The 13,162-nt window shown below is 40.4% G+C and overlaps 1 protein-coding gene across 4 annotated transcripts in view; it reads left to right on the top strand.

The window, feature by feature from the left end:
* RBMS2 (RNA binding motif single stranded interacting protein 2) overlaps nt 1–13,162 on the top strand; it is a 43,592-nt gene that overhangs the window by 10,944 nt on the left and 19,486 nt on the right. For 2 of the 4 annotated variants that reach the window (XM_053455680.1, XM_053455683.1), the window contains exon 2: nt 11,008–11,180. In XM_053455680.1, the coding sequence (XP_053311655.1) occupies nt 11,008–11,180 (173 nt within the window). Of the gene's footprint in view, nt 1–2,892; nt 3,167–11,007; nt 11,181–13,162 lie in introns of those variants that run through there. The other 2 variants (XM_053455681.1, XM_053455682.1) reach the window with 2 other exon arrangements.

A 13,162-nucleotide genomic window follows, 5' to 3' on the forward strand; every position in this document is an offset into this window, starting at 1 on the left:
GGGCAGTCATGCAATTGTTATTTTCATGGGATCATTGTGCCTCTGGGATTTCGGTTTCCTTGCAATCTCAGAGTTTCACTGCTTGCTTAGTGACTTTCTGGTATATGTCACTGGTACGCTGCTATACACGCTAACGCCAGATTGAATGGAAACAGAACAGGCTTTAGGCACTAAGCATTGGGTTGGAGGACCCAATAAAAATCTTAAATGTTAAGAAATTCCCTATACATACAAAGCTTGTTGTCTCTTTAAAGTGGATTGGTCATAAAAGGGAAAATCTTGGCTTTGTCCCATGTAACACTTTGCCACATGAAATGTGCTTTGCGCGCTCGCTTGTATTTGTGCTAGCAGAACTTATAGCTTTGCTGATAAAATGCATGCAAATAACTGTTACTGGATTATGGGCCCCCATGAAGAATTTTGACACCCCTGCTGTTGAGTCATGCTGTTTCAAAATGTTTAGTTCTCAGATGATGGTCCATTTAGCATCACAATCCCCTAAATCATTTCATTATGGTTCAAAACACTTCAATGTACTCCTTATGAAATACCGCACCAAAATCCGTACAGCTGCCACAAATTAGGACAATGTTTGGTTGATAAGACTTTTGTAATACGTGGACATCCCTACCTTTGTCCAGTTTTTTGAAGTGGTAGGTAGAGTGATTAGAGCTCAATGGCTAATTAGTCCTCCTATACATGTCTATTTAGTAACATTTCCATCCAGAGACGAAAAATCATGTTTACCATGATTTAAGGTCCAATCGTTTCCTTGATGACGGAGTACCTTTATCAGCTTACCTTCACCAACCTGAACGAGTCATATTTTTACAACCTAATAGAACAATCAAAATGCCTACTTGTTCTGACTTTTATGTCTCACCAAGATGTCTATTTATGTGTTTCTTAATAGAACCCTCTTGTTCTTCAGCGACAATATTGCTGTTTTTTTCTCATCCTACATTGTGCTTATCACAGAGCGAGGGCTGATAAAGAGAGGGTGAAGCAAGACTATTAGCCACGTGCTCGGTCACATCAGAACAGGGAGAAGAAACCATAGAACCTACAATATAGCCCTGTAGAGCGAGGGGGTAGAGATACTCTTAACTTAGGTGGTAATCTGTTGACCATTATGCTTAACTAACTTTTGGTAAAGATGATACCTTTATTGGCTGACATTTAATGGATTGCAAGCTTTCGAGACTATCTAGGTCTCTTCTTCAGGCATATTATACCCTGAGGAAAGGGACCTTGATAGTCTTGAAAAGCTTCCAATCCATTGTACGTCAGTTAGCCAATAAAGGTATCATCTTTTCCAAATGCGCTTTCTCTCTTTCTATGGCTAACACGGTGCAACTCTATGCAAAAGTAAAATAAGAAGATGGGGAAAGGTATGGCAAAAAAATACACATATTCATATTTCAAGGGCCCCTACATTAGGTAGTAATTTACATTCAGTCATATAAGCTTAATCGTTATTAACACAGCTATATATATGTGTTGTAAGAAATATCCTTCATCTTTTTAAAAAAGAAATACATGGCGCTGCGTCTAATAGGATCAGCTGGAAGCCATCTACAAATATCTTCCTTATCCTCAGGAATGACCTCGGGTTCTCCCCCTTCTCTCTGTATTTCCTATATAGTAATTGTTATTGATTTGTTTGAGCTGTTGCCTTTCCTCGTTCCCTCTCCCCTTCTAGATTCTCAGTGCTTCCAGAGCACATTACCAAAAAAAAAAAAAAGCAATTGCTAATGTACCCCTACCCCATAGATTTAACCAGTTGGGTCCGAAGGGAGGTGGCTATGGCATGGCGAACGTCTAGATCTCGCATGCTTATTGGGGAAAACAAAGTGGAGTTTCTGCTTTATGTGAACTCTGGAGCTGAGGCTTGGAAGCTTGCTTGGTGGTTATGACTCAAGGATCCAAGACGTAAATGGGGCAGGGAGTAAAACCCAACATCCTCCTTGGTATTATTATTATTATTGACAAGATATATTGGAAATTGTTTTACTGATATCTAGCGGATCATGCAAATGGCAGTACACATCACTGTTCTCTTTAATCTGACCCTAGTTATAGGCCAAGGATGTGCAAACTAAAACATTCCTGTAATTCATGGACCACTGCTCCCATCACCGCAGCCATCTCTGGCTGTATCTGAGTCAGCGTGGATGGTATGAAATATAAACCAGCAGCAGATAGGTTCTCAGCAAATTTACAGTCGGCTGGCTAAGAGTGGTGAGTGTTATAATCAGAACTCTGGTGGTTTCAGGAGTGGGAAGGTAGTAGATAAGTCAATAATAAATGCATGTCTAGAGTGTGTGTGTGTGTTACTGTTACATTGATCCTTCCGCAGACACAGGGTAAAGAGGTCGGCTATTACCTTGTTGCTGGATCTTTCTTAAGTGATTGTTCCCTGCTAGTGGCACGGCCATGGGAAGCCACAGGAAGCTAATCATTGTGAAGGAGGGAGGGTTGTGGGTCTGTCTCTGGCTCAGCTCCTGATCTGCTGATTAAATCCTCAAGAATGCCAGGAATCCCTGCTCTAGAACAATGCACCGCCCAGCAGCAGGGAAAACCCACGTGGAATGAGCCACAGAGGAGGAGGGGGGGATCAGGACGGAGGAGGGTTTCTCTGCCCTTATTATCGCTCCCACATGATACACTCCACCGCCGCCCTGCGCTCCATCCCCATTAGGTCAGCACTGCTTGTGTCAGGATCGCACAGGGCGGCATTAATGCGCGGGGCCTGTCTCTTCCTGTACCATCACCCAGCTTTGGGACAGCCCGTCACGTGTGGGCTGGGCTTGTGGTAGCCAGAGCCCAGCCCTTCTCTTTTTTTGTTAATGAAACTTACGGGAACATTGTATTCCTGCCTTACCAGTTGATCCAATAGCTGTTACTACCCTGATCTGACCCTTACTAGCAGGGCACAGGAGGCAGGGTCACGTCTGAGCCACGGTGCAGGCACTGCTGGCACATCTGGCGAGGGTGGCACCGGCATCAGAAGACCGCGGCTGGGCATCTACACTGAACCCTCGCTTATTTGTCTGGATATTGCCCTAAACTTGTTTCTTCTTAATCATCATTTCATTCCACTAAAGCTGCAGTGTACAGGATGATCTTTTCCAGTATGCCCGTGAGGATACCCACCGGGAAGCTGGTAGGCCGTGGGGGTTTATAAATCGGGTCTGCCAGGGAGGGAGCCGTGCCGTGATGTGTGCTAATAGTGATTGGCACGGAAGAGGCTGCACGGTGGTCAGGGATTGGGTGAGGGTGGGGGGCAGTAGGGGGGTGTGAGTGGAACAGCCTGGGGTTGACTCCTAGTGACGCACTCACTGATTGATGTGTGTGCTGCTGCTGGGTGAGCACGTTAGCGAGTAACCCATTCGTGGGCAGCCTGACACTAGCAGAATGAAGAATGGGTGTTTTTGGTGTTAGTGTGTGTATGTATGTATGTATGTTTGTATAGATTTATATATATATATATATATATATATATATATATATATTGTAATATTTTATTAAGTTTTGTACCGGTTTGTTATTGTTTGTGATTTTAAAAACAGACTCTTGATTGTAAAGCGCTACGGAATCTGCTAGCGCCATATAAATAAATGGCTGGGCGGCTATATTTGTTTCCACCCAATTGGTTTTGTGAGTGAATATGAAATGGCTTATAGGTACATTTATGTTTAGCTTGGTTATATAGAGAGGGTGACCATTGGTGACCAGGACTATAACATCGTTGTTTGTACGCTTCATTGTGTCTTGTTCTCTTGCTTAGTTGTATTGTTCTCGACACTTAGATCTGAAAACGTTCTACACTTTTAGAACTGGAAGCAGCTATTGCTTAATACCCAGATAAAATGAGTCATAGGTTTCGCTGGCGCTGCTTTAATCCATGTGTTTCTCACTCCTCTTAAGGATCTGAAGTCCTCCAGTAGACCTTTATTGTCATTAAAGCAGTCATTGATTCAGTAATTATTATGTGCATCCTTCATAGTAAACTTCAACAGCTACATAACTACACTTTACAACTTGTGCGTCATTAGGATGTAACCCAAATTGTCACATTTATTACCGCTGTTTTTTTTTTTTTAATAGATAAATTTAATGTGCATTTCACAGTAAATCCACTGGTGCTAATCAGTGTCTGGGTTACCATTAAATAAACTCAATAAAAGTACATCTAGTTTTATATAGGTAGCATATAATAAGATGTGGACATTGTATTAAAATATACAAGGGATGCTGCATAGTCTTCCTGTACACAATTGTATAACGCTTTGTATAATACATTTTTTAATAGAGAAAATAGATGTTTATCTAAGCACAGAAAATGGAAGAAATGTAAAACCTAACCTTTAATTAAATCCTTTAAAAAAAATAATCAAAATGAACCAAGACGCTAAGAAAAGATGAAGGTGATGGTATTTCTGCATAAACATAGTTCTGCTGCAGTCTGCTATAGGTTGCCTGCATTCTCTCTTGTGTTAGGTATGCATATGGAATGCAGATTGCAGGGATGGATTAGAAGAATTGCTGTAATGCACAATGCATGGTTATGCATGTCCTCAGGAACCATCTGGTCATGCATAGAAACTTTATCTTACTTACCTCTGACAACCTTTCCCCTTCACACATCAAAGGTGTCAGGGGCTCTAGTTCTTAGGTGCAGTCGATTGAGGCATACATTTAATTTAATAAAAGTGAATATTTTTTATGGCCAGATCAGTCTCTATCCCTGTCTTTTAGCGCACAAGCCCAATTAGCATGTCTATATGCGTGTGTAGCTGCAGTGTATTTCCATGTGATCACCAATTTCAAATGCATTTATATGATCATCTATGTTTTTGAAAGAAACGTTCATTTTCATTTAGCAGTTGAATCCTATCCCTTGATTCCCCTGAATCTGCACGCATAAAAGCAGTGCTTCTGAGGTCACAACATAGCTTCCTACACACTCATGGGAACTAATGGGGAGGAAAATATATTTGCCACAGATGTGCAACACACGTTCCCACTCAGTTGGCACTTTGACAAGTGGCTATAGATGCATCAAACTGGCTTTCGGCTGTTAGCATAGGAATCTCTAACATGTGGGTTTTATAGGTATCGGACATTTATGGCAATTTAATTGAGCACCATTTTTGTATAAGGAAATGTATGATAAAGAGTTTCTGCATATCCTTTGGATTGCTTTCATATTCCGCCCAGTAAAAATGATGCTGGGAATGGTGCCATCACCCTGCTTCTACCACCCATGGTAAGAACTCTTGCCCTCTAAGGTCGCTTCCCTAGTGATTCCAATGTAGGAGGCTGTTGTAAGGTAAGTCAGAAACAAGGAATGTAATCAAAAGTAGTCCCCTCCACTTGTAATGCAATTTGAACTATATCTTCACCATATATATTTGCGTGGATTGTCGTCCCGTGTAGTTTTCATTCTTGTGATTTGTGTGTTAATATCTTTAGATTAACACTTGATGCTTTATTATACATTGTTGATGGGTACAGGAAGGGCCACACCCCGATTTCTGAGAACGGCAAACCTTATGCTCCAAACTGATATAGAAGTGTAGTTGTAGTTGGGTTTGGAATATATGTTGGTACGTAGCCATCTTATATATAAAAACACGTTGGTGGTTTATAGGGCTAATTAAGAAGCCACAGAGCAGCATTTGTTAATCTTTTTGGGTAAGGTATAGCTAATGCATGATTTCTTCCACCAAGTTCTTAGTAAATAAAACTTTTCTCTATCATGCACTTGAACTTGCGAACCTTTTAATCATTTTTCTTGGAAGCTCCTATATCGGCTGCAATTCGTTTCCAGCTTTGAAACTATCAAAGATGCTGTATTTTTAGGTAAAATAGTAAAATAGTGAAATTTAACATTTTTCTAATCTGATGCAGCATCAGAAACACAATTCCTAGTACTAAATACCCATTGCTGCATGTGACACCAAGACAGCTATTGATAGGTTGTTGTCATAGGAACAGAAAATGCTTCTTAATTGTACTATGTAATTGAACATAGTTTATCCTTAAAAGGAAATAATAAAATGACATATCTGTATACCTTCCTAGTCATTTCCATCAGACGGTCCAGATTTTGGGGTGCTGTTCCACCGATCTCCCTTTACCAGTCCAGGGAGCTGGAGAAGCACCTTTTTTATAGTATGACTGTTTGTTTAAATAAACAATTGTAAATAATTGTTTTGACACTTAATGAGCAAGCCATGCTCAAACCTATCATGGGCATTAAAAAAAATGTCACTGGAATTCGTTACCATGAGTGTCTATTAGATTTAGAGCCTGATGTCATGTAATAATCCTGAATGAGCAGTTCTGGAATTTACTTCACAAGAAAACCTGTTAGTCTTTTGTTAGCCTGAATGACACACAAGGCCAACACCTAGATACATACCTGTATCTTCCCTACGTTAGTCAGCTGGCTGTCCTTCATAAACGTGATTGATGAATCAAGGCTCCAGGATTTGTTAAAATAAACACACCAAACACAAACAGAGAAGAACAAGAAGAAAGAACACAGAATGATAGAGGTCCCCGCCATCTCGGTGGCAGAAGGGTATGAATGCACCTCTGGGTTGAATTGACCGCTTAATGTTTAAATCTGCACTTTGCAGGCAACTTTCTCATTGACATGTTAAAGGTAAAAAAAAGCAGGAAACATTCCTAATTCATTGTGAAAAATGCATTCAAACGATTAAAAAAGCTTGCTGTGAAGTATCAGTTTATAATACACCTTTCTGGGATACACCTTGTATATGTAGGTGTTTGCATTCTAAGTAATCCAGTACTATAGGAGTAACATACATATATGAGATTGTACTACCCCCAGGGTAACTTGCAAATGGGCCTTTAATCGCCAGCACAAGTTTTGCAAAACAAACATGCCCCGGGCATTTGCCAAGTAAACAGGATGGGGACAGTACTTGTGCTGCCATGGTAGAGATAATCTGTTGCCAGTGTGCGGAAAAATGCATATTGCTGCCTTAAACCAAGAGAAAGCGTAGTCTATATTAAAAGTTGATATCTATTACCGTATTAGTAACTTTTGCTGCATTTCATTTTTTACATCTAGATTTATCACTGATTATACCATAATAAGTCAGGCTGAGAACAAATACGTACACGTTCAAATATCTATGCATCACACCCAGAAATATTAAACCACAATCACAAAGAGGAAAAGAATTCATAGTTGCGGATGAGGTTTAGGTGCTTTAGGTATTTTTTGCATCATTAATATCTGAATAGTATTAAAACAAATCGTATAAGTAGAATCATCTGGTTTTTACAGGTGCCATGACTAGGGTGATAACGTATCCGAGATCGCCTGGGACGTGTCTCAGATCCTGCATTTTGATGCACTGTGCCGGGTCCCAGGCACCTTCATTCTGGGACAATCTCATGCCCAGATAGGTAGACTGACAGAGCTCACTGAGGCTTCAGAAGATCCCATCCAGCTATAAGAAAAGTCTCATCTGGTGCTTCTGATGCAGTCACGCAGGATGCTTTATGGCAATGCTAATGAAGTCTGTTTCTCCATAGACTCAATGTAGTTGCGGGGTCAGACTGGGTGATTAAGACAGGATTGTTCTGTTTCTCATAGACAGTATGATAAGGTGGGCAGGGATAGCAGAGCTAGGACATATACCAATAACTAATACGCAGCTGCCTGAAAGGGTTAAAAACATGTTATAGCTGGTGGCATTTCTCTTTAAATCAAAACACAATTTAAAAAGTGTTATTTAGTGTATAAAATGATTTTTTATTACTTTCTAATTAACAATGTTGTTAGGACCCCATAAAAAATATTGTCTATTATGTAAAATAAAAAGAACGGGCTCTGTATCTACCCATGCGATACAGATGAATAAGCAGTGCAGGAAATGTCCCTCGCAACTTTTAGTCTAATAGTACTGCCTATGGTTGGCTGGTTGGCACTTGGCAGCTCAGCGCTCTGGATGACAGCTCAGCCTCTGGTTGGTTGGTTGGCTGGCTGGTTGGCTAACTGGCAGTTCAGCCGTCGGTTGGCAGGTGAGCTTTTCGTTGGCTTTACATGTCCGCTGCTGGCTGCTGCAGCGCTTCACTGCACCACCCCTCTGTGTGTTGGAGGCAAAGTGTTGTTCCAATAAGTGTCCCAGTATACCACTAAACTTCTAACAACATACAAATATTAAAGAGCCTGTCCGATCATAGTTGAAATAGTTGTCTAACATGTATACAAGTATGACCTTAGTAGCCAGTGATTGGTTGCACAAATACTGAAAACATCACAACTTTGATGGCCACCCTAGGCACCCTAGCCATGACATAGGAGAACAGCAATCTTTTCATGATCCAGGGTACTCAACTTTGTGCGGACATCTTTTATTGTTGAAAATAGACAGCGCTAATATAAGTATAAATACGAGTCAATGTGAATAATTTTACGCTCCATAGTAGATCTTTATCAAACCATCCATTCTTAAATATGATCATATAAAATAATAATATCCATATCATATATATTACTGTTTAATATTCTTCAATAATCTTGTATTTGCAGTAATTCATATTTATCCCATCCTTTTTTTCTGTACTAAAATTGAATGAAGTGAGTTGAGATATACTCTAATTAAAAATAACGACATAGTAAGGATGGGACGATTGTGTTGAAAAATGCCCAGTTTCAAGGAAGCAGCATGCTATCGCACACCTGTCCTTTTTTACACAGGACAGGTATACTTTTTGCACTGGTGTCAAGGTCTGTGCCAACCTAGACATCCTTTTACTCCCTTGCCTTTTTTCTTTAAATGCAGCAGGGATCTCCCAAGCCAGCAACAACCCCCCTGAGCCTCAGACATGGCGGGTCTGACTTGGGACAGCCCTCTATCAAAGCAAAAACTCATTAGGTTCATGCCTGTCAGGATTCTGGGGACTAATACATGTTGTCATTTTTATTACTTTCTATTGAAATGAGAAGAAAAGACCAAACATTACACTTAGGAGTCTATTCACTAAAGAGAGAGTTGTCAGGAGAGTTGTTGTTCCAGTCCTTTGACTTCACTATACATAATGACGGTCCAACACCTACCACACACTTTCCTTGAATAAAACCTTTTTGTGGGATATATTTGCCTTTAACTCTATAAATGCAGGAGATATGGGTTTTATTGCACCATTTTTGTAATCTGAGGTATATGATCCCTAGAATATTGAAATGGATGTGCATTTCCATAGTAAGCTCTTCGCTGTCATTGCTATCCAGGGTTGACTTAGTTATCGCTTGTACTTGAGTGTTTGGAGTAATGACAGAGCCGCTATTCCCATCTAGGACTGGCAATGATGAGGCTGCCTTGGCAATTAAGGCCAGCGGCAGCTTGATAATGTTGGTGTGGCCGATGAGTGGATATGCTCAGGCACACGCTACGTGTTTATGCTCATTTAGCATGTGGGTGCGCATGAAGGGGCAGATCAAGTGAGTATGGGGTGCTTATGGCCAGCAGCCAACCATTTGCCAAATTTGCCGGATTGCCAGTCCAGGCCTGTTCTCATCCCATGTTTGTGTTTTTTGTACCTTAAGTATTTTACCTAAAGCTTGTAAGATTTGGCTGGGCTTGCTGTCGGCTCTGGCTGCTTGGGTCCCCTCCTCCAGTCTGCGTAGCTTTACCACTGCAGCTTCTCCCCAGGCTCCGCTCTGCCATCACTCCAGGGCAGCATTATGCAGTAAGAGCCTCTCAAAGTGCTTTATCATAAGGGTGCCAGGCAACTGAAACTACTAAGTGCTCTTTAAAAAGGCTCTTAAAGCTGCAGTGCATTAGTAGGAGTAACTGTACAAGGTGTGGCAAGAGCACCGATTACCGAGGAGGAATTACTCATCAGCTGTATTGTTTTCAGATCTACCTGCCAACATGCAGTTCCATGAAAATATTGTATTATTATCATTTATAAAATTATGTACTATCCCTTTAGTTATAGTAGAACATTGCCATGATCAGCTTGTAGTACTTTTCTGCCTAAAGAACAAGCAAATATCCAAGAGGTCACCGTTAGAACAATCTCTAACAGGTACTCTGGAATTGTTCCGATCACAGGGATTACTGTTTAGGAAGTTCACATGAATTACTTTCATTAACACTTTGTCTGCCAACATAACCTGCAGTAAATGATCTTATTATAAAGTAACTCCAAATACATTCTGCAAACGCCAATTGGAAACACAGTCAACCTGATGTTAACAATTGTGTTTTTTTCCTGCTCTGTCAAGATACAAGATGAATAAATATATGCATACAATGTTTACAATTTTTATTTTGGTTTCTAGATGAAAGATTTCCAAATGTAACTTTTATAGAAAACGAAAAATCTAAATGTTTTAAAAGGGTTTGAATTTTTTTTTACCTTACACTAAATCAATGTCAATGCATGTACATATTAAACACATAAGCAATATAAAGTATATTTATTAAAATCTATCTTATGTATATACAATTTATAAAGGTATTTCAGCTTCCTGAGATCAGGATCTGAATGATTATTCCATTGTTGAGTATTGGTTCAGGTAAGCTTTGTATAGGTTAGTCAAGGAGAAGGAAGAGAATTTTAGGACAGGGAAATGATTAGATAATAATTGGCCGTGCTGCTTCGCGGCTTTCATGAGGTTAACGTTTAAACAAAGGATCTGCGAAACGTATATGGATTGCCCAATAAAAAGCACAAGCTACAGGGTTCCTTTTCTTCTTCTAATTGACTCAGTTTATGTTAGATGATATGACAGCGTCAGAAATATATTAATGTCTTACCGCTAGCTAGTATTGTCAGTTGCCCAGATCCTTAATGATATAACAGGGTTATATGTATTATTTGTGATAAAACCAATTTATTTGTGGGTTGTTTTTTTTTACTATCCAAATTAATAATCTGATGTAGTATAACTAGACAGTGGGTTTTTTAAAACAAAATTCTGAATGTTCTGTATTTTTTCTTCTTCTTCAGCAGTCCTATGTTTCCCCATCGCAGCACATGGCTCCTCCTAGCCCCAGTAACAGCAGTGGTGGGGGTGAAGGAGGTGGTGGTGGAGGTGGAGAGCAGCTGAGTAAAACCAACCTGTACATAAGAGGTCTTCTTCCCAGCACCACGGACCAAGACTTGGTGAAGCTATGTCAACCGTAAGAAGCATTTCATTTTTTTTCCATATTTATATATGGGGTACATCATGACTTTGCAGCCAAGTCCAACAATAAGATTGCCCCTGTATTCCTTATTGTGACTCCTGTTTAGATTTATTGCTGAAGAAGTTGTATCACCTAGGCTTCTCTACAAAGATTCTATAAGAAAATGTGAGAGTGGGGACTCCTCATATGGCAAGCTGCTTAAGCAATGTCAGCTTAAGGTTGAGGTAGTATTGCACTTTTTGTGCATTTAGAGATAAGAGTTACGTTGGATATATTAACAAGTTAATACTTTGCTGGAATAGTATGGTCTATTGCAGTGGTGTCCAACCTGCCGCCCTCCAGCTGCTGCAGGACTACATCTCCCGTACTGCTCTTTCAGCTAAGGACCTGGCAGAGGAGTATGGGAGATGCAGTCTTGCAGCAGCTGCAGGGCCGCATGTTGGACACCCCTGGTCTATTGGAAGCATTTCCCAAGGCAAAAGCAACACATTGCGTTGGAAGCGAGTTGTTGAGGGAAAAATGAAAAACAAATCCTTTTTCCTTTTTGTTATTGGCTGAAAATTTTAGATTTTGAGAACAAAAACAAAGGTAAACCAACTGATTATCCATTTGAGTGCCAATCACATATGTGATAGGTACAAAAGGTCAATCATGCACCCCCTTTATGATTGCTACAGGAGTTTAAATGCGTGAGACTTCTGTATGGAGCGTGGATACTGCAGGTCATCTGCTGTTGAATGGAAAAGCTGCACATTTAGTGTTACATCTAGCGGCTTCCTGTGTGGATAACAAAAACTGCAGAGTGGTCATATGCAATCAATCCATCAACAACGTATCTGAGCATAAAAAAAACATAAAATGAAGATCTGATCGCTGCCTTTAGCGCCCCAAAAATTGTGAAAAGATAAGAGACGTTTGTGGTCCAGGATGTTGGCTAGGGTGATGGGAACCTTTCAACATTTCCAGTGCAACTTAAGCTTTCTCTACTGAGCCCTACAACATAGGAAACCAAAGTTTCCACGTGCGAACACCAGATTCATGAGAATAGCTATTTCTTTCCTTCTGAATCAAAGGATGACTGTACCTGTACATGTACATATGGGTGCTGGGTCAGGGGTGTTTGGCTAGCTATACCAGTTGGCCTGACTAGCCACCTATATGGAAGGGTCTGAGTAGAGCTAAATGCTGCCCGTCCTACGTGCAGATAAAAAGAATGGGTTATATGGTGCCAAACACAGAGCTTCTGGGGTACTTACACCCCCCACACACACCTGGTTCTGTTGGTATATCCAGTATGTTGACTGGAGAAATCATACCTCAGGCAACGATACGTGTGTAGCATTTCTCTGTAGAGATTATGCCTGAGAATTATAATTTTCCCAACTTTGACTGAGTTTCTCCATTGAGTCATAGGTTGTTCATCTTCTAAAAATGTTTATGTCAATTCGGCCATGACACGGCCTTACTTTCAAACTATTTGTTTTCTGAAATGAACTGTAGGCTTAGCAAGTGAAAGTCTGTGTCTTATAATGTCCTTCTTTTGCTTCCCAGATGTTTGAAAATGTATCGTCTTTAAGCTTTTTAGTTACGTTTAGCAAAACAAAGCTGAAGTTAAATGGGGACAGGCCTAGGAGGAATCGGCTCTGGTCCCATATAGTAAAGTAATTGGCTAGTGTAAACAGTAGACTATCCTAAACGCGATTGAAAGCCAAGTGTGTAGTGTTGGTGTGGAGTTTCACAACACGCAGGAAAATTGGCAGACTGAGTAAGCTGAGTGACCCCCACCTTCTTAAGATCTATCTTTTCACATGCAGGACAGAGCCAGCAAAAGAGGGAAGAAAAAGGAGCTCATTTTTATCTCGCCCACACAATTTATATGCTTCTACAGACTAAAGTTGAAGAGTTATTAAAGGGAAGCTAACCTGTTTAAGAGTTACGGATGAAAGAAAGTCATATCCACGTCGTGGTTCTTTTAT

This window comes from Spea bombifrons, chromosome 2 (genome assembly GCF_027358695.1).
Source record: "Spea bombifrons isolate aSpeBom1 chromosome 2, aSpeBom1.2.pri, whole genome shotgun sequence".
NCBI lineage: Eukaryota > Metazoa > Chordata > Amphibia > Anura > Pelobatidae > Spea > Spea bombifrons.